General features: G+C 36.7%; 5 protein-coding genes and 2 pseudogenes across 8 annotated transcripts; 6 read left to right on the top strand and 1 right to left on the bottom strand.

Annotated features, from left to right (window-relative positions):
• Positions 1-763: 763 nt before the first annotated feature.
• On the top strand, positions 764-4,496 carry LOC104738745 (putative beta-D-xylosidase 2). Its single transcript, XM_010458945.3, has 5 exons — positions 764-1,511; positions 2,196-2,474; positions 2,555-2,724; positions 2,824-2,921; positions 3,046-4,496. Exons 1-5 carry the CDS (start codon positions 1,104-1,106, stop codon positions 4,398-4,400), a joined length of 2,310 nt encoding a protein of 769 aa, XP_010457247.1. The 5' UTR covers positions 764-1,103; the 3' UTR covers positions 4,401-4,496.
• A 979-nt stretch (positions 4,497-5,475) lies between these two features.
• On the top strand, positions 5,476-7,498 carry LOC104738746 (uncharacterized). The gene is made up of 3 exons (XM_010458946.3): positions 5,476-5,705; positions 5,796-6,181; positions 6,269-7,498. Exons 1-3 carry the CDS (start codon positions 5,529-5,531, stop codon positions 7,383-7,385), a joined length of 1,680 nt encoding a protein of 559 aa, XP_010457248.1. The 5' UTR covers positions 5,476-5,528; the 3' UTR covers positions 7,386-7,498.
• A 1,382-nt stretch (positions 7,499-8,880) lies between these two features.
• LOC104738747 (phospholipase A1 PLIP2, chloroplastic) lies at positions 8,881-11,958 on the bottom strand. The gene is made up of 5 exons (XM_010458949.3): positions 10,885-11,958; positions 10,322-10,798; positions 10,176-10,235; positions 9,672-10,088; positions 8,881-9,583 (listed from the first exon to the last, which is right to left on the bottom strand). Exons 1-5 carry the CDS (start codon positions 11,530-11,532, stop codon positions 9,008-9,010), a joined length of 2,178 nt encoding a protein of 725 aa, XP_010457251.2. The 5' UTR covers positions 11,533-11,958; the 3' UTR covers positions 8,881-9,007.
• Positions 11,959-16,488: 4,530 nt separating this feature from the next.
• LOC104738748 (uncharacterized) lies at positions 16,489-19,888 on the top strand. 3 transcript variants are annotated; one of them, XM_087483355.1, is made up of 11 exons: positions 16,541-16,684; positions 16,781-17,049; positions 17,153-17,335; positions 17,436-17,563; positions 17,684-17,976; positions 18,102-18,275; positions 18,370-18,557; positions 18,683-18,980; positions 19,080-19,265; positions 19,349-19,494; positions 19,642-19,888. In XM_087483355.1, exons 4-11 carry the CDS (start codon positions 17,541-17,543, stop codon positions 19,681-19,683), a joined length of 1,350 nt encoding a protein of 449 aa, XP_087339481.1. In that variant the 5' UTR covers positions 16,541-16,684; positions 16,781-17,049; positions 17,153-17,335; positions 17,436-17,540; the 3' UTR covers positions 19,684-19,888. The 3 variants fall into 3 exon arrangements, with proteins under 3 accessions (XP_087339480.1, XP_010457252.1, XP_087339481.1); XM_087483354.1 differs by having other exon boundaries at positions 16,489-17,049; XM_010458950.3 differs by having other exon boundaries at positions 16,492-17,049; positions 17,670-17,976.
• A 176-nt stretch (positions 19,889-20,064) lies between these two features.
• On the top strand, positions 20,065-23,120 carry LOC104743119 (ATP-dependent helicase rhp16-like; annotated as a pseudogene).
• On the top strand, positions 23,116-23,553 carry LOC147927719 (transcription initiation factor TFIID subunit 13 pseudogene; annotated as a pseudogene).
• Positions 23,554-24,906: 1,353 nt separating this feature from the next.
• On the top strand, positions 24,907-26,246 carry LOC104738749 (transcription initiation factor TFIID subunit 13-like). 2 transcript variants are annotated; one of them, XM_019235892.2, is made up of 6 exons: positions 24,907-25,025; positions 25,322-25,439; positions 25,550-25,587; positions 25,675-25,734; positions 25,825-25,899; positions 25,998-26,246. In XM_019235892.2, the coding sequence occupies exons 2-6, from the start codon at positions 25,337-25,339 to the stop codon at positions 26,025-26,027; spliced, it is 306 nt and encodes a 101-aa protein (XP_019091437.1). In that variant the 5' UTR covers positions 24,907-25,025; positions 25,322-25,336; the 3' UTR covers positions 26,028-26,246. The 2 variants fall into 2 exon arrangements, with proteins under 2 accessions (XP_019091437.1, XP_087341770.1); XM_087485644.1 differs by having other exon boundaries at positions 24,926-25,224.
• Positions 26,247-26,377: the final 131 nt, after the last annotated feature.

The raw sequence follows: 26,377 nt of genomic DNA on the forward strand, positions 1-26,377 counted from the left end.
AATACTACTGATACAAACCATATAAAATGGATTAGCACATCTAGCTATAAGGTAAATCCAAACTAAACTACGGTTAAAACCAAATTTACTTATTAATGCTTACTCGAGTAACTAAACATATACTATTGACTAAAACATTAATACTCAACCAGAAAAAGATTCGATCTACATTGAATATATTACTATATTGACTAAAACATTAATACTCAACCAGAAAAAGATTCGATCTACATTGAATATATTACTATATAAATTGACTACCCACAAAATTTGTTCCACATCCCTTTACTCTGCCCAAACAATACGATATAGTACAAAGTATTACTCGCATATAAAATATTCGAATATCTATATCTATGTAAGAAATAATTCGTGGAATTCCACTTCACTGGCCACATGTAAAAGGGCAAAAAAAAAAAAGTGAAGAAAATAAAAAGATCGTTAGGGAATTTAGAATGGTGACATCTCGTACAAGCCAAGTTAATTCGTTTACCTGCAAGTGGGAGTCATTGCACAAAAAAAAAAAAAAGATTGCTTCAGATATAAATCAACATTTTTTTTCTTTTGTTACGAGAAAAACCAACATTTAAATACGAAGTTATGTTAATTACAATTAATACTATGATTACAGTAATAAAATCTGAATTGAGAATCAAATCAATTTAACTGCACACAAAATTAAAAAAAAATCTGAAAGGAATCGGGACCCACACTATGACAACTGTCTTCCAACACTTTCTAACCATTACATATCCAAAATGGCAGGTTATTCACTCATCAAACATATCTCTCAACTTGTCTTCCCCCCCCCCCCTATAATTAAATGTAAAATTCTATTTTTTAAAAATAAATATAATATGAAACCTTTTCTTTAGATCTAGATATGTTTGGTTTCGAAATCATAAGTATTTTATTTATAATTTATAATAATGATTTTTCCTTGGTAGCGTAAAAAAAAATCACGAAGAAAGAGCTACTCATTATCATTATCATACTATTTATCATTGCCTCTCTATATATAAACGGAACACACAAGCTTCACTCTCACAAATCCTTTCATCACATTTTCATTTTCCTCTCAAACCTATTCGGTAAGAGGAGAAATGATTCTCCACAAAATGGCGTTCTTGGCCGCTGCAGTTCTCATTTTCTTGATAAGCAGCAGCAGCGTTTGCGTCCACAGCCGGGAAACGTTTGCTTGCGATACGAAAGACGCAGCAACAGCTACACTGAGGTTCTGCCAGCTATCAGTTCCGATACAGGAGAGAGTAAAAGATTTGATCGGACGGCTTACGTTGCCCGAGAAAGTGAGCTTGCTAGGGAACACTGCGGCGGCGATTCCACGGCTAGGAATCAAAGGTTACGAGTGGTGGTCGGAGGCTTTACACGGCGTTTCAAATGTAGGTCCCGGTACTAAGTTCGGTGGGGTATACCCAGCAGCCACCAGTTTCCCTCAAGTCATCACCACCGTTGCTTCTTTCAATGCCTCTTTGTGGGAATCTATCGGACGGGTCAGTTTTTTTCCCCCCCCCTCTCTCTCTCTCTCTTTTATCCATTAAATTAAAAACACCCAAATTTTAACCTTTTCTTTTTCTCGATCTAACTACTAAAATGACGTAAGTAATAATGTTACATACAGTTCATATGTTTGTCAAAAAAAAAAAAAACATACAGTTCATATTAGAATAATTGAATGTATTTAATTATTAATAGATGGTGCGATTTATATGTAAAGTATTTTCAGTGGAATATTACTAAAATTTTGGTTATACTTATTTGGTAAACAGTATAGTGATATTTTTGACATTTCTCGTGTTCTCATTTGTCGGGTACTCCATGCAAAAATAACGTACGCACGAATCTCTTATTATTAGCCGAACGCTATTTAAAGTTGCTTTAACAATAAAATAAAAAGAATTAAGATTATTTAAAGTAACTTGCTTTGAGGTATTCTTCTTCTTTTGGTTTTGTTTTTATGCCTCTGATTCTAAATAATTTTAGATCACTAGGATACTATATAGAAACAAAAATAATAACATTATTTCTAATCAAGAAAAATGAAATTATGGTACGCTTTTTCGCTAAAAACGAGGCATCAACTTGCAACATGAGTCAGAGCGCATGTTATCATTATTAATAAATACGCGGACGACTCTAAATTACGCCCCCTGTGGGATGATGATGATGATGCGCAGGTTGTGTCGAATGAGGCCAGGGCCATGTATAACGGTGGTGTTGGTGGGCTTACTTATTGGAGCCCAAACGTTAACATATTGCGGGATCCACGCTGGGGACGTGGACAGGAAACTCCCGGTGAAGATCCAGTCGTAGCCGGTAAATACGCTGCCAGCTACGTCAGAGGTTTACAGGGTAACGACCGTAGCCGGTTAAAAGTCGCTGCTTGTTGCAAACATTTCACCGCTTACGATCTTGATAACTGGAACGGCGTCGATAGATTCCATTTCAACGCTAAGGTTAGTTTTTTTTTTTGTTTTTTCCATTTTGTCTCGCTTCAATTTATTTATTTGTTCTCACCTGTTTGGGTTTTCGATAGGTAAGCAAGCAAGACATAGAGGACACGTTCGACGTACCGTTCCGTATGTGTGTGAAAGAAGGTAACGTTGCGAGCATTATGTGTTCTTACAATCAAGTTAACGGAGTTCCGACATGTGCTGATCCTAATCTACTAAAGAAGACCATACGCAACCAATGGGGTCTTAACGGGTAAGATCACATCACGTCAGCTAAAAACTTTCCTACTAATGGTCAAACTTTCCTTAGAAGATCGTTTGACCATTTATTTCAATTATTGTTTTGCTACAGATACATCGTGTCAGATTGTGACTCTGTTGGTGTTCTATACGACACACAACATTACACTGGTACTCCTGAAGAAGCTGCCGCTGATTCCATCAAAGCTGGTATATTAATTAATTGTTGATTTTAATTTTAAGTATGACTTGATTTAAAATTATATATTTAGGTATTCATAGTGTTATTAATTGCAATTATCTTAAACTAACTTAATCTTGTGTATTTTTGTAGGTTTGGATTTGGATTGTGGGCCGTTTCTAGGAGCCCATACAATCGATGCGGTGAAGAAAAACTTGTTGCGTGAGTCAGACGTCGACAATGCTTTAGTCAACACCCTAACAGTCCAAATGAGACTAGGCATGTTCGACGGCGATATTGTGGGTCAACCATATGGGCACCTTGGACCAGCACACGTGTGTACACCGGTTCACAAGGGACTAGCTCTTGAAGCAGCTCATCAAGGAATCGTCCTACTCAAGAATCGTGGCTCATCTCTACCTCTCTCGCAGCACCGCCACCGAACCGTCGCCGTAATCGGACCTAATTCCGACGCTACAGTCACAATGATTGGTAACTACGCAGGGATTGCTTGTGGATATACCAGTCCGGTACAAGGAATAACCGGTTATGCACGAACGATTCACCAAAAGGGTTGTGCGGATGTACATTGCATGGACGATAGATTGTTCAATGCCGCAGATGAAGCAGCTCGTGGAGCTGATGCGACGGTTCTTGTGATGGGTTTGGATCAGTCTATTGAAGCTGAGTTTAAGGACAGAAACAGTTTGCTTTTGCCTGGGAAACAACGAGAGCTCATCTCTCGAGTTGCAAAGGCCTCTAAAGGCCCAGTTATATTAGTATTGATGTCTGGTGGGCCTATCGATATATCTTTCGCAGAAAAGGATCGGAGGATTTCAGCTATTGTTTGGGCCGGGTATCCGGGTCAGGAAGGAGGAACCGCAATCGCCGATATTTTATTCGGCAGTGCTAATCCCGGAGGAAAGCTTCCGATGACGTGGTACCCGCAAGATTATTTAACGAATTTACCAATGACGGAAATGTCGATGCGACCGGTCCACTCGAAACGGATTCCGGGTCGGACTTATCGGTTTTACGACGGCCCGGTTGTGTACCCGTTCGGACACGGTTTGAGTTACACGCGCTTTACTCACAGCATAGCGGACGCGCCTAAAGTGATTGCTATAGCTGTTCGCGGTAGAAACAGCACCGTTTCAGGGAAGTCAGTCCGTGTCACGCACGCTAGGTGCGACCGTCTCTCTCTCGGAGTCCACGTTGATGTTACAAACGTTGGGTCGAGGGATGGGACGCACACCATGCTAGTGTTCTCGGCTCCGCCAGGTGGAGAGTGGGCTCCGAAGAAACAGCTGGTTGCTTTCGAGAGGGTACACGTGGCGGTTGGGGAGAAGAAGCGTGTGCAGGTGAATATACACGTGTGTAAGTATTTAAGTGTAGTGGACCGAGCCGGGAACCGAAGGATTCCGATCGGTGATCATGGGATTCATATTGGAGATGAGAGGCATACGGTGTCGCTTCAAGCTTCTACTCTTGGAGTCATCAAGTCTTGACTCTGTTTTTTTTTCTTCTCTTTTATTGTTGTTACCAAAATAGTATTTTTAAGAGATCTGTATGTTTCTAAAGAAACAAATTGGATTGTTGTAACACGTCGATTGATGTGAGGATAGTCTGTAAGGTAAAAAAAAAAAAGATAAGAAATCTGGTGCTTATGATTCAAAAAATGTATTTGAAATTGAATTGTATGGCTGCTGATATTCTTAAAAATAAAGATTGTTTTGAGATTTAGTGGGAGAGTTACTTAATTTTGCGCACATTGAAAATTTAAAGCACAAAAACAAATTTAGAAGAAAATTTCCAACTAGTTTATGGAATATGTGTAACATAGTGAAAACAAATGGAATATGTGGAACTTGGTGAAAATAATATATTCTCTAATTTTACTATCTATATGTCCGTATATAATTCTTTATGATCCTCTTACATTACTGATTACTCTATTTGAACACCAATCCTTAATGTGCATGCATGCTATGTATGTTTGTACACATAAATAATCAACTAAGATTTATCTTTCTTTTTCTAAAAAAAAAAAAAAAAAAAATGAATACTGAGATCTATGTATTGCAGATTCTGTAAAAATACACAAGTATGAGGATACCTTTCGCTACTTAAGTCTAAAGATAGCCAATTAATCTGCTTGGAGTATGATGAAAGAAATCTAAAACATAAGAATAAAAATAAACATGTGGCTTGTGTTTTTGTCAACATACACATGTGCATTCATTGAGAGACATTTGGTAAATCCAAAAGCAAAGTGCATTAGTTTAAAGAGTTTTTAACAAAACAATCAAACAAAAAACAAGCAACGCTAGCTACTCTACGACGTGGCAATAAAGAGAAACAGTAGAAAACATAAGTCTTTTGGCTTCCGAGACAAGACTTACGTTTTAATTTCTCCTTACATAATAACGTTACGATACTGTCAGATTTGTCAAATCCTTCTTCGTTTCTTCCAGACGTAAGTTGATTTTTGCAAACACTCTAATGGTCAATACATTGTCCACACTCGAAAGAAGTCAGATTTAGATATGAACCTTTTAGGGGGTAAATAGGTCATACCAGCTTCTTTTTTTTTTATCTTCCACTGTTCTCTCGTATTTAAGACTACTTGACTTCACATGATTTTCAACTCTCTCACTCTCGTCTTTACTGTTTCCACCTGTATCTCTCATCACTTTTTAATTCACGAAAAAACAGAGATTTCGTCTTCTCGTTACCTTTTTTTTTATGACGAACTCGAGAACCACGAAACTGCTGCAATGGCGATCCATCCTTGGTGGATGCGTAACAGAAAGGTAATATACTCTTCTATGTTTTTTTTCTCTTCAATCAAGTATATTGAAATGTATCTATCTATCTTCATTGTGTCTAAATGTTTTTTTCAGAAAGTGGACAAGTACATGAAGGAAGCGAAGAGCTTATTAACGAGCCAGGATCCAAACGATGTCGTATCAGCTCTAAGCCTCTTAAACTCAACGCTTTCTCTCTCTCCTCGCCACGAACTCGCTCTGGAACTCAAAGCAAGATCGCTTCTCTACCTTCTTCGTTTCAAAGACGTCGCTGATTTGCTTCACGATTACATCCCAAGTCTTAGAATCGATCGCGAAGACTTTAGCAGCAGCGTCGTCGTCTCTTCGTCGGAGAGCTCCTCTCTCAGGCTTCTTCTTCCGAGTCATGACTCGTCGTCGTTTAAGTGTTTCTCTTATTCATACTTGAAGAAGAAAGTCATGGCAGGGTTAAGTAATAATCCCGACGAACAAGGGCAATGGAGGTATTTCACCTTTTTCCCTATTATTCTGACCCGGATATGATTTAACCGGACCCGGACTTATTCGGATCTTCTCTTCTCTGTTGGCAGATACGTGGTTTTGGGCCAAGCTTGTTACCACCTAGGTCTAATGGAAGACGCGATGATCCTACTCCAAAACGGTAAACGTCTTGCCACGGCGGAGCTCCGCCGAGAAAGCATCAGCTGGTCCGACGATAGCTTCACCCTTTTCACCTCCGAATCTCATCCGCAACCAATCACGGAGTCCGAGATCGTATCGCAATTACTCTCCCAGACCAAACTACTCCTTCGTCGTCGCACGGCGGCGCTCGCTGCGTTAGACGCCGGTCTCTACTCTGAATCCATCCGCCATTTCTCTAAGATCGTTGACAGCCGTCGCGGCGCGCCGCAGAGCTTCCTCGCCGATTGCTTAATCCGTCGCGCCTCAGCCTACAAATCCGCCGACCGAATCGCAGATTCCATTTCCGATTGCAACATAACCCTAGCCTTAGATCCGTCGCGCCTCGAAGCATTAGAAACCAGAGCCGATTTGTTCCGATCAATACGGTGTTTCCCCGACTCGCTTCACGATCTTGAACATCTGAAACTTCTCTACAATTCAATTTTACGTGACCGGTCATTAACCGGTCCGGTTTGGAGACGGCACAATGTCCGGTACAGAGAAATCCCGGGGAAATTATGTGAATTGACCTCTAAAATCAAACAAATGAAGGAGAAAATTACAAACGGAGAAATCGGTAATGTGGATTATTACTCTTTGATGGGCATCGAACGTGGGTGCTCGAAATCTGAGCTGAACCGGGCTTATTTGTTGTTGAACCTAAGACATAAACCGGAGAGAACAGTAGCCTTCATAGACCGGTTTGATTTAACCGATGATGAAGAATTAGCTTCGGTTAAGAACCGAGCTAGAATGTCAACTTTGTTACTCTATAGATTGATTCAGAAGGGATACCACGCCGTAATGAATGACATTTCGATGGTAGAAGCTGTGGCGGTCGAAGAGATTGCAATAAAAAATCAACCGGTTGAAACGTCTACAGATGATGATAACAAAGCGGCAATGGAGGTTGAGAGGAAGAGTAGCAACAATTTAAACGTGGTTAAAGGAGTGTTTTGTAGAGATATGGCGGCGGTTGGGAGTTTGATTGCCCGTGCCGGTTTAAGACAACCAATTTCGGTTTAGTTATGTCATAGGATTTTAGAGATTTGTCTCTCTTTTTTTTTTGCTTCTCTACGTAAAAGAGTAATTAATTTTACTTTTGACACTGAACAATATATATATTTTTTTTCTGTCTCTCTCTATGAGATTTTGATCACATTTTAGTGAGAGTGACATAAAAATGGTTAAACTCGTTTTTTATGAGCGTATCGAGTAATTACTGAATCTAACAGAGTAACCGACTCATTAACTATGACAAAACCGAGACAAAATTTGCCATCGTCGAAAGCGCATATGACTTGATTAATCATAATTTGTTTTTTCTCAAAACGAAATTACCTTTACTTCAAGACCTCAATTTTGTTAGAAAAATTTACAAAAGGGGTCGTAAGTTGAAACTACCCAAGTAAAAGGTCAACATTTAGATTTTCACCTAATTTGGTGGTTAGGAAAAAGTCAAAGCTATCGTAACTATCTTTTCAGGTGGAATAAGGAAAAAGTTAAAAAAAAACCTTTAATCGAAGACACTCAATAGTCAATATGAAAACTGGCAAATGTAAAGGACGAATCTTGTTCGATATCTATTTCAGATATGACATTACAAAAGGTACACTGTATCATCAATATGTTCAAATAAAGACAACCACGTTAATGAAGCTAACAGTTGCAGAAAGCCTCGCCTAAAAAAACATCAAAGCATTTAATTGAGTTGCATATAAGGTCATACCACCAGATCAGAACAACCATTGTCCGACCATAACACCAGCTACATTTTCCCATTCGGGTCTTTGAGGAAATTGTATAAAAGCTACCATCAAAAGAGAATGGAAAAACTTAACAAAAGACGCTCTTATTCAAAATTAGGGTTTATAGATGCCAAAATAAAATTAATGATAGAAGAATTGAGAGGGATATTAATAGACTTCACGTTTCATAACATGCGCGTTGGGTTATGACTTATGAGGCTCCAGCTAAAATATATTCATGGTCGTATAGTTACGCTGCGTGTGATTGGTGGTAACGTGTCTTGTTCGATTGGATAAACATCAAACTCCTCCATTGGGCCACTTTCTTGACAACTCTCCCAACTAGTTTTCTCTTTTCGTAAAACATAATTAAATAATATATCGGAAAATTAAAATAATTCATTTATTTGCTGTCAAAAAGAAACAAGTTTGTTTTCTTCAATTTTCCCCACAAATCATGTCTAAGATTAGACAGCTTTTCCACACAAAATATCTTCGTAATAGGAAAGTAATTGATGTTGGATTGAAATAAGTCTTCAAATTACAAAATTAATTAGCATCAGTGGTTAACAAGAAAACAAAATCTCAAGTATGAATGTGAATTATATAATTGTTGACTAAAAGAGTGTAACCAGATTGGTACTTCCCACTTGTTTTACACATACTTTTTTTGAAAATTATATTACAGATATTAAAATATATTGGTCCATTTTGTTCCTTTTCCACAACCTTTTAACGTGAAACCAATGTATCTAACTGGAAAAAGCCTCCAATGGCCCCAACAAACAAACAAGATATATATTATGTATGTATAAAGAATTATCTTAACCGGTCAAACCAAAATTCGGTCTGAACCGGTATAAGCAAACGACCTTTTTAAACCCGCCAAATCAAACTTTTTCAACGGAAACTAAAGACGTTGAAAGCTCCAAGGCACAACAACTTAACCGGAAACAACAGAACAACAATCAAAGGCATGTGTTGAGACGCCACAAAGCGGCTAAATCTCTGCAACGACTTTCTTCCTGTCTTCATCATCCCTGAGAAATCCTGACTGTTGATTTGTCCGTTACTGATCGCAATCCCTGAGCTCCCGCTTTCTCTAGCCACCAGAATCGGCCACCACAGACTCCTGCGATGCTCCCTCTTCTCCCTCCTTATCTGGTTCACTTCTTTTCTTATCACGCTCCTAACCGATTTCAGATACGAGTTCATATCGTGGTCTCTTTGGATTGTTCCGCTGGAACCATAAGCTGATCTGTCGCTGAGAATGTCAAGAGGATGCGGCGTGTTCAAGAAAACTGTCTGCGCAGCTACCAACCGTTGCTTTTCCTCAGTGTCTTCATTATCAGGGGATTCATAATCACCAGTTAGAAGATATAAACCGTTTCCAGGAGGAAGAAGTTCGTGTCCTGGAGAGAATGTCTCATCCGGTTGAAGTATCAGAAGCTCGCCCATCGGAGAATACAACATACTCTGCAAAACAATATGTCGTTTTTAACTACAAGAGTTCTGCAACATAGCTAGCTACATTCATCTATTGATTGAATTGTAGCTGTCATACCTGTTTGTTAAGACAAGGATGGCTACGGAAGTTTCCATTAACAGCTTTGAGAAGCTCGGCGACATGGTACGGATAGTTACAAGAAAAAGCTCTCGGGACAATATCACGGTGCATTACAATAGCTTGAACATGGCTTTTAGGCAATCCGAGTTTTTTAAGAAGATGGTCACCTCCACATAGAACAAACGGCGCACCAAATGTTATAACCGGGAGTAAACAAGAAGCAGGTACTTCACCTCGAACCAATAACATGAGGTTTAATAATAGCGATAAGCTTCCGCCTAATGAATGTCCGGTGAAACGGAATTTAGCACTGCTCCCGTGGGTTTTGATATGTGCTTTAACTTCAGGTAGCATTTGTTCATACATTCCTTTTGCAGCTTCGTATATTCCTCTGTGAACTATCGCACCAAGTCCCTAATAGGTCAAAAAACAAGGCCCTTAACTTCTAAATCCAACATTTTTGTTTCCAAGATTGTTGGGAGTGTAAGGAAGTAAAACTACCTCGAATTCAATAGGCTCAAAGAGTAAGTTTGCTTGCCAAGAAGCTAGAGATTCAGACCCCTACAAGCAATTTCATAATTCTCATCATCAACTCATTAAGAGAAAGAAATCTCAAAAAATAAATCAGCTTTCCTTATTCTTCTTACCTGAATCACAACGAATCTAGTGTGACTCTGATCATCATCACATATAAACCAGTCACAAGGAGACGAAATAGTTGATTTCAAATCGTCTGCAACAGCTTGCTTCACCTCTTCCTCAGCAGCAACAACGGAAGTAACAGAATAAGCAACATCTGATGATGACTCCATATTCGCCAACTTCTCATTATGGTTGTCCGTATTCTCAGCTTTAGATGAAGAACTGAAAGGACGTATGTTGTTGGTACGAGAGTGAAGGTAAGAAGCAGCTGATGCAACAATCTCATAAGCAGCAGAAGCACTAATCTTGCGAGGTCCTTTGTCCTTCTCTTCTTCAAATTCTTCAACTTCTTCTTCTACCTCCTCATTTGGCTTAGTCTCACCTGAAACTTCACCATTCCCCACAGCTTTTAACGCGGATTCTGTTTTCTCAGCTGATGAAGTTACAAATCTCAGACCGTAATATTTCGAAAGATTCACAGTCTGCAAAGCAAATGCCACAAATTAACCAAAAACTCAGAATGCAACATTGTCTCTTTTTGTGAAAAGGAAGGATATAAAAATGGTACCTTGATTTTAGAAATAGAATAAGCCAAGTTCCCTAAATAAGACATCTGAGCATAGAGTTTTGATTCGGGTAACGTAACCCTCCTAAGCAATTTGGAGAAAGATTCTCTATCAAGCTGAAACTTGTCATCATCATCATCATCTTCCAAAACCGAACATACATCGCATACACCATCATCTTCAGATAATACGGCGTCGTCTGATTCAACCACCTCCTCCTCTTCGTCTTCGTCTTCAGCTTCACCTTCACCTTCACCTTCATCTTCTTCGTCGTCATCATCGTCTCTATTATCTTTCCACATAGATTGTACATCCAAGATCTTCAAAACCCAGCTGCCATTTCGTCTGTCGGTCTCCACCACAGCCCTTTCTTCAGCGATAGGCTTCCTCGAATCGCAAGAATCAACCAAAACGGCGTCGTCCAAACACAACCCGCTTCGTCTCCTCGAAGCAATTCCACCACCACCGCCGCGTGACCAGAAGGGCGTCAATGGGTACTTGAATGAGAAACCAAAAGGTCCTCTTTTTTGAGATGGTACCGTTGCGGTAGCTCGGACTCCAACAACTCCTCCACCGTTTACACCGTTTCCAACCGCCGTGATCGCTGGAATTACGCCGTGTAAACCGCTGTTCAAACACAAACTGTCCATTGTGTTTTTTTTTTTGGTTAATTAAAAAAAAAAATTGTTCCTTTTTGGGATTCTTATTCACAAGTTAGACTAATTAACGATCTTAGAATTTGGAATGTGATGAATTATACCCACAGAAAGATTTAGAATTGAGAAATTTTTAGAAAGGTGAAGAAGAAAAGCAAATTAAAAAAATTGGTTTATCAGCCGAACAGATCGCCGAAGACGAAACTTGTGTGTGTGAGAGAGATCTTTTTAAGCTATATTTTCGTTTTTTCTATTTTTTTAATAATTATATAGTAGCAAAAACAAGACTTTTAAAAAAAAAAGAACTTTTGCTTTCCTTCCTTGATATTTGTTTTTTTTTCTTTTGCAGAAAAAAAATTCAAATCAAATCAGAAGAGAAATAGTTTAAAGAAAGAAATTATATAAAAATGAAAATCCCACAGGGAATGTGGGAACGGTGTCGTTTTAGGTGGAGCATACGTGTGAGTTATCCGGTTTAAGACGTGTTGCCCAATGTGGGACCTACTGAGATATGGGTTTAGTCTTCTGAGTTACGTTCAGAAGATTTTGCCGACTTAGATTAAGGAATTTCCAATTTTTATTAGTATTTTTTTATTTATTAAAGTGCTAATATTAAATTCAATACATATGACCAAATGTATAATGCTACTACTTTATTGATGGAAACTATATAATATACGCGTAATCTTATAAGTTTATTTGCAGAATATATTTTATTTTATTCACTTTTATTTGTTTATTGATATACCAGCAATAACAGAAAATATTTGTAAGTTATAAAGTCAATTTTTTTTATAAATTTATAAAAAGTTGTAGATGTGGAAGTTTCGTAGAATGTCCACGTGGGGACAAAACTGCCACGTCAGATGCTTAGCAAGAATGGATATGTAAATGTAAGTGGACAAACCCATGTGACCTGTTCCAACATTTTGGGCTCTCTATCTATCCAATGAAACACGTGGCGCCTTGTCTTCTACTGTTGTGTGCCTTGCATGTCTTGTTGGTTGCTTCTTCGCGAGCTTACTTCCAAAAACTGAATGGAAGAAATCTCCAACTTCTTCGTTACACGAAACTTATTAGTCTTTCTTCAGTTCTTCTTCTTCTTTGTTTTTCTTGCTCTTTCTGATCAACGATGTTATTAATATTGTTAGTATTAGTCATGAGACACATGAATGAATAATGATACGTTCCAAATACACGGTGACAGCTTGTCCTATAAGAATGTTGTTAAAGGGTGAAAACCAGAGTTCGAAAAACGCCTGGTGCACCAATAAACTACTGGTGGATTTGGATGTCTAAGAATGTCTGGCGCACCAATAACCTACTGATGGATTTGGATGTCCACAGTAAAAAGTTATAATCGATACCCTGCAGGGCCAATTTGGGATCCGTTGGAGCGGCTAGCGGTGGACTAGTAGGATCCGCAAGACGGTTGTCACACCTGGACTGAACCTGAAAGATCTTGTTAGACTCTAGTTTAAGGGTTGAACTCAACTCGATGTTAAATCCCCGGGTTTAAATAACCGGTTTGATTTATGGTTTAGACCGGTATGTCGGGGTGCCAATTCCCACACTAATAGTATCTATGGTAATGATGCAGCGTATCTTTGTCGCCGGAAGCGATTTGCGTCACACATCGCCTGATTCTCAGAATCTCGATACGCTGGAGCAAGTTTACATTGACAAAACTCAAAACATGGTAAATGCGTTTTTGGGGGTTTTCGATTTTCTTTTGGTTTGTCACATTGACTTGTCTGAACTCTAGGGATTGTGATGTGGATGTGTTTCGATTGTAATTTTTGAAGTGGAATGTGTAGTAGTAAGAGGTTCTTGTTTTTGCGGAAAGAGCTGTGGAATTGAGGGGGACTTTGATGATTGGAGAGTTGGTGGATGCCTAAGTTCGAGTGGTCGATGCCTCAGACTGAGAGAGAGTGCAAAAAGGTATTCTCTCATCCACTCTTATTTTTCATAATCTGTAGTTGTGGGGTGCATTGCTCGGAAATACTTACTGCTTCAAAATTTATATTGATGACGGATCTTGACTTTATAGTCTAATAGTCATCAACTACATATATGTACTCTTTGATATTCCCTGAAAATATATGGTAGATTGGTGCCGCCGATTCATACAAAACTGTTGGCCCAGTCCATTACTACGAAGCCCATTCTCAACCCTATCTAGTATAGTATCTATCTTCCTCCCAAGGTACTAACCCGCACTATGTGCGGATAAATCGGTTTAAATAAAATATTATAGTAAAATTATTATTTAAGATTTAAGATTATTTGTGTAAACAAAATATGTAAGTAAAGTTTATTTTTCATTTATTCAAATCTGCGTTTATTTTTTTTGTAAATCACCATAAAATATTTGAATTTGGAAAAGATTTTAAGTTGGTGTAGAAAGTTATGATATAGTTTTGTCTTTCTCAAATTCACATATTTTATGTTTCATATTATTATCTACATCACTATACCATTAAATAAATAAAACAATATTTTTTAGACTAATCGGTTTAATTTAAACTAATCCTAAATTTAAAAAATGCAATGAGAAAAATGTATAAAAGTGGTAAATAAATTAATAATTTTTTTTATTGTTTGTGAAATGTAATTTACTTCTAATAATTAAATATGTTATAAAATTGATAATTAAATACATTTCTGGATTTTAATTGCTGATTAAATCTTTGATTTTTTAAAACAAATAAAAAAGAACATTGCCTTATATTTGTCAATGACATATTTATGTAAATGATAATGAGATGTAAGAGTATTTCCTATATATTAATAGAGAAGCATTATAAAAAAATGCTGATGTGTTGTCGTTAGAGAGCTCATAACACCAATAATATTTAGTATTTACACATAATTGCTTTTGAATGATTAAGAAATATTCCTTTACAATTAATTAAAAATTTCAATCATTCAAATTTAAAATTTATTTTAAATCATTTTATAACATATTTAATTATTAAAATATAAAATCATTAGATCTAAAACGTTTTCAAAACCGGAAATCATTCACGTATTAAAAAATTGATTACTATTCACATATTTAAAGTTTCCAATATAAAATTATCACAATAATCATTATTATAGGGAATTGAGTTATTTAATACATTGGTATAATATTTCACTGGGTGAAACATATTCTTACACAAAATAAATAAAAAATCTTGCATAGATTAACGAGAGAGCGGGGTATAGATATATTTAGTTGATACATAATAGTTTAATTTAAAAATATTTTCACGGTTTATAGATATATATATTTTTAAACAAATTTTAGATCCTAGAAAATAAATTTACACATAACTCTAATTTTATTCATATATATTTATTCAGCACATAGTGCAGGTTGATACCTAGTTTATTAAAAAAAGACATAAGAGCTATGTGAGCACGACACATGCTTCTCTATTAATACATAGGGACTATGTAATAACATGCACTATATGCAGGATAAATTGATTTAAAGAAAATTGTTATAAGTAAAATTATTATTTTAAAACCAATATATATTTCTGTCAAACATAAGTAACTAAAATTTTTTATTTATATATTCAAAAATGCGTTTTTTCGTATAAATGATATGTTTCACCCGTGACATCTTTGAATATCTAAGAGGTTTTATCATAGAGAAAATATTGATAAAATGTTACTATTTATTAAAACATGTATTTTGTGTGGTTTAAAAAACAAATTCATATATTCTTATGTTTTATTTTATAATCATAACAATTTTGAATGTCATAACAATTTTGCATGTTTCTCATGTAACCATAACAACATATACTATATTACTCGGTAGTTCAATTATTTAATTTTATTATATGTTAGTAACAATCAGATTTTAAACTAAATTTTATGAAGATAATCTAATTTATTGATTTAATGTTTTTGATTAGGCTATTTAAATCTTTTGAGTTATTTGGTTTGTTAATAATTTCTATAAATGACGAATTATTACCAAAAAAACCATTATGAAAAAATTAATGAAATTTCAAAATCAACGTATTCATGTAAGAATACATTTCTCCCGTATAATATGTGAACGTGATAAAGAAAATATTTATAAAATGTTACAATTTATGGCAATATATATATATATATATATATATATTTGTGTGTTTTATAAATCAAATTTATATTTATAGTTTATCGAGCAACTATAAGAATTTTGCATAATCTAATAATCACTCATTTAATATATTATGATTTTTTTTTAGTACTAAGTTTATTTATAATGATAAGAGTTATTGTCTCATTCCTTTTTAATAGCACATAGATGAATATGCAATTAGAACGTATATTCCTATTCGGTTATCAATATTTATATTTTTAATGAATAATCACACTAAATGTTGAGATTAATTAGCTTATTTTTATATTAGCTTATTATTACACATCATGATATATTATTACACATCATGATATCCCCTAATTTGTTATTATTTTTATATTTATTTATGAATATATAAATCTATATTTATTGGGAATTAAGTTTTATTTAATGAGTTGGAGATAACTCATAAGTAATATACTTTTTTATAATCAATTATAATAACTATTTAAAGCTTGTTATTTAAATTATTATAGTAATAATACTAACATTAAAATTATCATTTTGTTTTTATATGATTATGTTATTCTTTATTTTTATTAACTTTATATTAATTGATTTGTTTTATAGTCTTTTAAGAATATTTTACTTATATTGTTTTTAAAAAATCAATATAACTTTAACTTGTATATCTGTAAATAAATTTTAGTGAAATTTTGCCTTCAAATAGAATATAAATTTTAGTGAAATTAATTATTTTTAATATATGATATTTAATTTATGTGAGAAATGAGGATATATCTAATTATTATTCAGTTAATTGTTTTTTTTAAAGACTTCTTTAATTGGGTGTTTAAAGTCTTTTTTATTTTATCTTCTCTTATGTCGGTTCGGTTGTGACCTAGGCTAGAAACTATAAGTGTTCTTGGGGTTTTAAGGTTTTGGGGCAGATCATCAACAAAAAGAGATTTTGTCTCAATCCTTCCTTGTGTTGATTCGATTACATTCATCAAAACAAGAGATTATTCTAATCTCTTGATTGAGCGAAGTAGGTCTCAAGAGTAATATCTCTTCTCTCAGGTTAATAATAATTTCTCCAACACTGCTCCAAAACGATTACAGCCGTCTTCCTCTCTCTCTCTCGGACTCTGAATTGTGCTTTCTTCGTTAAAGTAGTTTACAAGAGTCGTCTTGAATAATGATGAAGAAGGCTACGCCGGAAGAGGCTTGGGCTGTAACACGGGTCTTTTGGGACATCAAGATGTGCCCTGTTCCCGATGGCTTTGATCCTCGCCTGGTCCGTCCGTGTATGTCAATGTTCTTGGAGAAGAAAGGTTACCTTGGTCTTCTCAACGTCACTGCCTTTGGCGAACTTTCGGACGTCCCTATTGAAACTCTGAGTGGGGTCTCTTCCAGTGGAATAAAACTTACAATTGTTCCCCGCGGTTATTCTCTCATCCTTATTCGTTTTAATGGATGATTTGATAAATAGATAGAGTCTCATGTCTTTAGTTTTTTTTTTTTTTTTTTTTTTCTTTTCTCAAACAGGTGGTAATTTAATAGGCATTGTTGAGAAAAATCTACTTCCAGCCAATTTTATGGTCATATCCGATCCAAAAGCCTGCCCTGATTTAGCTTCCTTTCTACAAATGTTCGGCTGTAACCCTATCCTGCCATGACCATTTCGCTCTATACTTGCGGAACTTGAACAACTTGAAGAACTTATGAAAGGTGTGTGTTTGTCCTCTCTCACTGTTCTCACTGTCTTGTCGGATGATATAACCAAGCATTTGTTGCTTTGATCAACTGCCTTACTTTTTTTTTTCAACAGGTTCACGGGCACGTGTGTCAGAAACGGCTGAATTTGGGTATTGGCATTGCTTAGTATGCGACCGTGATTCTTTAGGCCAACGCTCTTTCATCAAACATCTATCTGATGAACACCATAAAGAAAAGATGGTAAATGCTGGCATTTTGTCATTGTCCCAACTGTTTTTTTAGTCTTAACACCCTCTTTTACCACAAGTAGTCACTTCCTTGTTTTGACCCCTGCTTGTTGTTCAAGCAAATGTTTGCTAGGAAGAGAGCTACGAATAGGATGCTTCCTCGTCAAAGTGTAGATCCAGACGTTCATGCAAGACGAATTTGGTCTTCTTGTGACACGACACTGGTCTACTGGGACATCAATTCGTGTCCGGTTCCCCCTGGCTGTGATGCTAGTCTGGTCGCTCCGTGCATCAAACGGTTCTTGACCGAAGAAGGCTGCTCTGGTCCTCTCTCCATCATTGCCATTGGAAGACTAACAGAAGTCCCTAATGACATCTTGAGGAAAGTCTTTTCCAGTGGAATCAGTCTTCACAACGTCCCCTACGGTATCTTTTCTCATCCTTATGATATTTTCCTTGATGAATAGATGAATAGAAAGAGTCTTAAAGACTTTAGTTTGTGAAGTAGATGAATAGAGAGTCTTAAAACTTTAGTCTGTTTTGTGAAACAGGGCCCTCAGACACTGAGGATCTTATTCTTCATCATTCCATTCATCATTCCAGTAATTTGATGGTGATATCAAATTCGAGAATATTTGGTTGTATGCGAGACTTTATTCAATCCAGTTTCAACCTACTCCATCCGTTTCCAAATGGATCTCTTCTTCAGAGCTTTTTTCAGTCAGGTGTGTGTCTGTCAACACATTTTTTCTGTCCTCTGTGTTGAGTGTTGTTGAAATCTACTCTTTAACTTTTTCTTTTTTTTTTTTCTTTCCGCAGACTCAGACTCAGACTCAGGGGAACTCGAGGAGGATAACAACGGTGAATATCCCTTCTGTGAACAGCCCTTCTCGATTTGCTCAGTATGCGGCTACAAGACTTATTTTCATTGGGCTGAAAGGTTTACCATTGATTCCGCCTTTGAAAGGTTCACCATGCATCTGGATAGTACATCCCATCAACAGAAGGTAATTAATCATGGCCTAACTGTACGGAATTGTTTATTTTTGTCATTGTCTTACCACACAAGTAGTTTACCTTCCTATCTTTCTCTCATTTTGTGTTGTGTTGTCTTCATTGGATGTGCAATCAGTTGTCGGCACTGTTGCCTATTAGTAGGCGACTCCAATACTTGAGTGCACCAATAAATGAACCTCTTGAGAAAAACCTGGAGGCTGTAACATCGGTCTTTTGGGACCCCAGGACGTGTCCGGTTCCACGTGGCTGTGATCCTCGTCGGTTCGGTCTGTGTATTAAACGGTTTTTGGGGAATCAAGGCTACTCTGGTCCTCTCACCATCACTGCCATTGGCGTACTAACAGATGACGTCCCTCTTTACATTCTGGAAGGAGTCTATTCCGGTGGAGTCTCTCTAAATAACGCTTTTGGCGGTTAGTATCTTCTCATCTTTTTGCCTTTCTTAGTAATAGTAACGGATGGATGTTTTCCTTGTTGAATAGAGTGTCTCAAGTCTTTATTTTCTGAAACAGATAGAGCGTTTTCAGAGACTTTGGATGGACTTATTACTGGTTTTACCTTAAAGAATGAACCTCCAGCTAATATAATGGTCATATCGGACGGAAAATACTTCACTTCTAAGTATGCTTTCGGGCTAGAATTGAGTGGATACAACATTCTTCGATGTGATTCTCTTGAAAGCATTTTTTCTCTGCCAGGTTTGTGTTTTCACAGTAATGTTGAAAGAAATAGCATTACTTGCTACAATCTCTAACTGGATACTTTTATTTATTTTTCACAGATTCAGGGGCACTTGAGGATGATGAGTGCATTGATGAAATGAGTGAGTCTGCCTTCTGGATTTGCTCAATATGCGACATGGGTAAACGTTACCAAGGTTTTCTAAATTTCAGCCGTCATGTATTGAGTAGGCCACATTCACTGCAGGTAATAAAGCAAACCGGACGAACATTGTATTATTACATTTTGTCATTGCTCTTTTGTTTGCCTAATTCTGACCTCTCCTGCACTTATGTAGTATTTTGTCATTGCTCTTTTGTTTGCCTAATTCTGACCTCTCCTGCACTTATGTAGTGGGAGAAGTGGCACTTATGCAGTGGGCGAAGGCGAGTATAAGAAGAAGTGAAGAACCATGGTGTTTGTTTAAATAAGTAAAACTTATATGCTTTTTTTTTTGTCAACAGACTTATATGCTTATTTTCAAGTCTCGTTTGTTTGTTTGTTTGTATTACACTACTTTAAGTAAAAGAGAAACTCATGGAATGGCTAAATTATTTTATAGAACAAAAAAAAACAAAATGGTTACGTTTCATGCAATCAATCACTGAAAGTGCACCACTAAGTCGGGGCTGTAGTATTCAAGAAAGTCACTTTAAGTCTCTTTCTCGTTCGTTTCTCATAGTACTGTAGAAGCGAAGCGGAAGATTTAATTAAAAAAAAGAACTAAACTCACTCTTTTTGCTCTGAGATTTTTTTTGCGAATTTGGGCCGGCGTCGATGGAGCCACGCTCCCACAAGAATGCGATTCTTCCGGTTACTAGTAGCGGAGGTAATCTTATGTTTCTTTTTCTTCCACAGTTGAGTTTGAATCTAGGGAGATAAGGAAGAATGCAGGAGTCGACAGAAGAGAGTCTCCTTAACACTCTATTAAGTGGAATCGTATCACTTTGGATAAGGTCAGTACCAAGACCTGCTGGCTGTTCTTGTTTTCCTTTCAAATACAAGCATGTAAGGAACGTGACTGTGAGTGAGATACATACAGCAACCCACAGCGGGGGAAGCTCTCTACAAAGTTGTTTTTTTTTTTGTGAATCTTCTATCCTTCAGGGGTTAGGTTTAATTCCCACTTCTTCATATCAGGCTCATGGTATCAAAAACGCCCTTAGTCACACTGCAAAAACTGTTTTTGCTTTGGAGGCTACTTACAGATGGGCTCTGAGTGGTACCCCTCTCCAGAATCATATTTGGAGAGCTTTACTCCCTGGTTAGTTACTCTTTCCTCAAGTTTTTCTATAGCACGTAATGATATCTCAACATTTCTGATGTGCCCATTTTTTATTTCCCCAGATTCGCTTCCTTCGAGTTTACCCTTACTCATATATCTTTTGCAAGAAATGTGACTGTCAAGTTCTTGATCACAGGTAACATCTTACCACTCTCAATTTTTCCCGTAGTTCTATTTCATAGTTCATAACAATTTCTGCTGTCTGATTTCCTCTGTTCCTTGCCTTTGGCGGTGACTGCAGTGCGAATGAAAGCTGTCCCAGCTGTCCTCATTATGCAGTTCAACATGTCTGTTGGTGGAGAAAGGTAACTTTGAGGTGCCACTATTTTTATATTAGAAAAAATTTAGAGCAGGATCATCATTGTTCTTCTGGTTTTTATATTTTGCTAAGATTGTGGCCAAACCAATAAAAGAATATGGAAGGTCTGAACGGGGAAAGAGAGCCAATATATTGCTTAAACACAAAGTTCTAAAGGACATCTTTCTAAGACGTACTAAATTAGGCCGGGCAGCTGACCTTGCTCTTCCTCCTAGAATCGTATGTTCCTTTCTCTCGCTTGTCTGATGTAAATGAAGCTTGTAGTTGCTTTCGAGCTTGATCTCTACGTATAAATTTGGCTTCTTTTAGATCTCTCTGAGGCGGGATGCACTAGATTCAGCAGAAGCCGATTACTATGAATCACTATACAAAGACAGCCAGGCAAAATGTAATACGTAAGTTACCTCTGTTCTATCGATTTGCACTGGTTTCTGCTCCTTGCTTTGCGTAACAGAATTTTACTATTAAAATCTGACATGGACATTTGTTTTTGCAGGTATGTTCAGGCTGGGACATTGATGAATAACTATGCAAATATATTTGGTCTTCTTACCCGTCTGAGACAAGTGAGTGGCATTTATAGTTTTGTTGGTTCAATTTACCAGCCAGTGCATGTGCATGTTTTGGATGATATATGTATGTAGATTTGCGATGAATTTTTTTGCAATTTTTTCAAGCTGTTAATCATCCATACCTTGTGGTGCATTCTAGTTCAAATGAGCAAGAATGCGGTCTCTGCCATTACCCAGCCAAGGACTACTTTGTAAGTGTTCCAAGTCGATATATTGTTGCTCTTTCATAATATCTTGACTCTGGTTTCTCAGTAACTGTATCTTCTGGAAACAGCTGCTATCATTTTACACTTTTGTTAAAGAATCATCAGATTACTATTGTTGGACCTAACTTGTTCGGTTAATATGTCTTTGGTTCTTTTACTTTGAAAGTGACTTCTTGTGCACATGTGTTCTGTAACTCTTGTTTGCTTGGTTCATCTACGTCCCTGAGAAAAGTCACCTGCCCGACATGCTCAAAACTAGTGAGTGTGGATGTTGATTGGACACCCAAAGCTGACACAGAACATCAGGCAAGCAAGACAGAGCTTAAAGGATTTAGAGCCTCTAGCATTTTAAATCGGATAAACCTCGACTGTTTTCAGACAAGTACAAAGATTGAGGCTTTGGTATATGCTCTTTAAGATCTATAGCCTCTGTCTCTCCCATGTATAGTACCGTTTAAAGTTTATTTGGAGAGTGGAGCTCTTATGGTGATCATAATATATATATATATATATATATATATATGTATGCAGAGAGAAGAAATCAGATTCATGGTTGAAAGAGATGGGTCTGCCAAAGCAATAGTTTTCAGCCAGTTCACATCATTCTTGGACCTGATAATTTCAAGCGCAACCAACTACAGCATGCTACTACCATGTGCTCCTTTAACATTCTCTTTAATTTTTAATGAGACATTGAATAAAAAAAAGTGGAGTCATTGTGTACAACACAGTCTGGTGCTAGCTATGTTAAAGTGGTGGGAGGCTTGTCCAGGGCAACTAGAGATGCTGCAGTCAATAAATTTAAAGAAGACACACACTGCAGAGTTTTCTTAACGGGATTGAAAACTGGAGGGGTTGCTCTAAATCTAACAGCCGCTTCGCATGTAAGTGTTGTAGGCTAACAACAACTTACAACAGTTGCTATTAAAACATGTGTGTGTTTTTTATTCACATTCGGGTGTTCATGATGGACCCGTGGTGGAACCCAGCTGCTGAGAGGCAAGCACAGGACAGGATACATAGGATCGGACAGTACAAGCCTATCAGGTTATACTTGAGTTCTCCTTCAGTATCTCTTGTATATAATTGTTTGGTGGGGAAGAAAGAAGAAGAATTGGTTTGGATACATATGTTTTGATTTGTGAAAAGTTTTAAGAGGGTCGTAAGATTCATAATGGAGAAAACAGTAGAGGAAAGGATACTGACGCTTCAAAAGAAGAAAGAAGAATTGTTTGAAAGGTTATTAAACAAACGATTCTCAGATTTGCTGGTTTCTTCTTAATGTCAACCGTAAGAAGCTATTTTTGAAAAATTAATTTATGAGACATATTATTTGCTTTGTTACAGTACGGTGGGTGACTCTGATGAAGGCGCTGTACCAAAACTGAGTGAAGACTATATCAAGTTACTGTTCGCATAACCACATCGTGTAGAAGAACATGACGCTTTCTTTTGTATTGGCAAAAAAGAAGTCACAAGATTAGGTTCAATGTCCTAACATGTATTTTGGAGTGCTCTTATGTCAAGACACATAAGGCTCAGGAAATTGGTTCAAAGCGAGGAAGGCTTCTTGTTGATGACTTCTTGTATCTTATCCGCAAGGTAAGTCTTTGTAAAAGTATACAAATCAAAGACTGAGACGGGTTACGTGGTTTTGTATTCTATATATAATGATTGTGTCCTTGACCCTGTTGTATGCGGGATTTGCCTAAACTGAACCGGTGTAGAGAACTGTTGGCGATGCAAGAAGAGCTCAAACAAGCTCGTAAAGGAGCTAGTTGATTGATCTTTCTTTCTCACTCACAAGTCACAAAGTAAGCTTGTTTGTAGGTGACCTTCTGGAGTTAAGATTTTAGTGATTAGTTTTTGAATCTCAAGACTGTAAAAAACAAAGTGGCATTGAAATTTAGATACATTTCATTTTTACTAATTGAGCGAGTATTTTTACATGCAACAACAAAAACTCGAATGGTGGTTGATCTCTTGGGATAACGAAATTGTGTAGCAACTCAGGCTTCCTATAATAAACACGCCAATGAAGTCTCAAAATAGTGGAAGTGGAACATAATGCCCGATGTAACAGTGAACCCAATAAACCTTGAACTAAAGAGCAAGGGAAGGTCTCTCTATCCACATTTTCTAGATCAAACGACATATCATTTTTATTAGTTCATAGGCCAAAATTATATTATGGATTGATTGTAAAATTGTGGGTTACATATTGATAACAAACAAAAAAAAAATTGAAGTAACACTTAGACGCTTTTGATCCATCATACAAGGTCGTTGTGTAAATAATTAACAAAAATAAAATAAAACTGTTTTATAGAATAATTTATGGCCTTTTAATAATTAACAAAATATAGATATATTCATTATAAAGATATATTTTATATTTGTTAATGCATCACTAAAGACAACATACATACCACTTGTGAGTGGAGCAAGGAAGGGAGGCACAATTCCTTCGTAATTGTTCAAGATCGTGGAAGTGTGAAGCCTCAAATCCCAATTCAATGCTTGAAGATCGCCATTGGTGTGAATCCAGTCGTTGATTTTGCTTGATATCCAATGATGCGATGAACACTAATGCACAACTTTTACCCTTGGAATGGGATATCATGATACATACTTCAGATCACTTAGATCTATTCGACAACTATGAAAATGGCATCGTGTTTAGAATTCTTTAAGTATTATAACAGTTATCGTAGATTCATATAACGGTTGAGTTATATTGCTATTGTGGGTTAATCGAATATATATTTAATATTCTTTTTTTATTTGGAGCAACCCAGGATTCCTATAAAAACGCCAATGAAGTCAATAAAATAGTGGAAGTGGAACATAAAGCTCGATGTAACAGTGAACCCAATATTTTTATTTGCCACCTCTTTTCAAATTTGTGAAAAAGTTTAGCAACGGACTAAAGAGCAAGGAAAGGTCTCTCTATCCACATATTCTAGATCAAACGACAAATCATTTTTATTTGTTCATAGGCCAAAATTATATTATTGGATTGATTGTAAAATTGTGGGTTACATATTGATAACAAACAAAAAAAAAATTGAAGTAACAGTTGAGACGCTTTTGATCATCATCATACAAGGTCGTTGTGTTCTTTGTATTGCAAATAAAAATGGGCTGGATTATACATTTATTGTTTAGATAATGGGCTGGATTAATAATATGAATGGGCCTAATTATTAATAAGCCCAAACGCTTCGTATAGAAAAGAAAGAGTGCTCAGTAGAGAGAGAGAGAGAGAGATCATCACTCTCCCCGTTTCTTCGATTTCATCTTAATCGCCGATTTTGAAATCGCCGAACGAAGCTACTCCCGTCGATCCATCTCCGGTGAGCTCTCTGCTCTCACTTTTTGCACTTTTCAGTTTTCATTCCTTATCAATATTTGGTTTGGATAAAGAACCTTGTAACTTGTTCGATTTCACTCCGTTGGCTGTTTTACGGTACCGGAATACAACTTTCTGGGAACTCTCTGGGTTTTTATTTCGGTAGAATTCGGAGTTTTCTTTTCTACGCTCCGAACTCTAGGGTTAGTAATAATTAGTATTCGACTCAATTGGATTTTCTCGGTTAAGGAGATTTTCACCAATTTTTCTGTTATTTCATTGGAATTTGATTATCGGAAGAAAAAGAAGAAGAAGATGAGTAACACACCAGCAACGGCGGCGGCGTCATCATCTAAATCCAAAGCTGCGGGAACTTCTCAGCCACAGGAAAAACGCAAAACCCTCTTTCAGAAAGAATGTAATGTGATTCTTCTTAAACACACTCTTTAGCTTAAGAACCCATAGATATATTCTTCGTTTTGTGTGTTTCTGCTCATTTTGGGTTTTGCTTTGATATGATTTTTTCAGTGCAGCATATGATGTATGGATTTGGCGATGAGCAAAACGTAAGGCTACTACATAGAAGTAATAAGTAAGAGTCTATGACTGTTCTGAAGCCTGAAACTAATCTAAACTTCCTCTGTCTTCTTTAGCCACTTCCAGAGACTGTGGCGCTTGTAGAAGACATTGTTGTGGAGTATGTCACAGATTTGGTAGTGAGCTTTTTTCTTTTCTGTGATGATTCATGTTTTACATTACAAGCAGATAGAAAAAAGCTAACTAGTGATGTTTTAATATGTCAGACACATAAGGCTCAAGAAATTGGTTCAAAGCGAGGAAGACTTCTTGTTGATGACTTCTTGTATCTTATCCGCAAGGTAATTCTTTGTAAAGTAATACAATCAAAGACTGAGACGGGTTATGTGGTTTTGTATTCTATATATAATGATTGTGTCCTTGATCCGGTTTTATGCAGGATTTGCCAAAACTGAACCGGTGTAGATAACTGTTGGCGATGCAAGAAGAGCTCAAACAAGCTCGTAAAGCTTTTGATGTTGACGAAAAGGAGCTAGTTGATTGATCTTTCTTTCTCACTCACAAGTCACAAGTAAGCTTGTTTGTAGGTGTCCTTTTGGAGTTAAAGATCTTAGTGATTAGTATTTGAATCTCAAGACTGTAAAAAACAAAGTGGAATTGAAATTTAGATACATTTCATTTTTCCTAATTGAGCGAGTATTTTTACATGAAACAACAAACCCTTGAGGCTTGAATGGTGGTTGATCTCTCCTATAATAAACGCCAATGAAGTCAACAAAATAGTGGAAGTGGAACATAAAGCCCGATGTGAGTGAACCC

Source organism: Camelina sativa, chromosome 14 (assembly GCF_030686135.1).
Source record: "Camelina sativa cultivar CO46 ecotype springtype chromosome 14, ASM3068613v1".
Classification (NCBI taxonomy): Eukaryota; Viridiplantae; Streptophyta; class Magnoliopsida; order Brassicales; family Brassicaceae; genus Camelina; species Camelina sativa.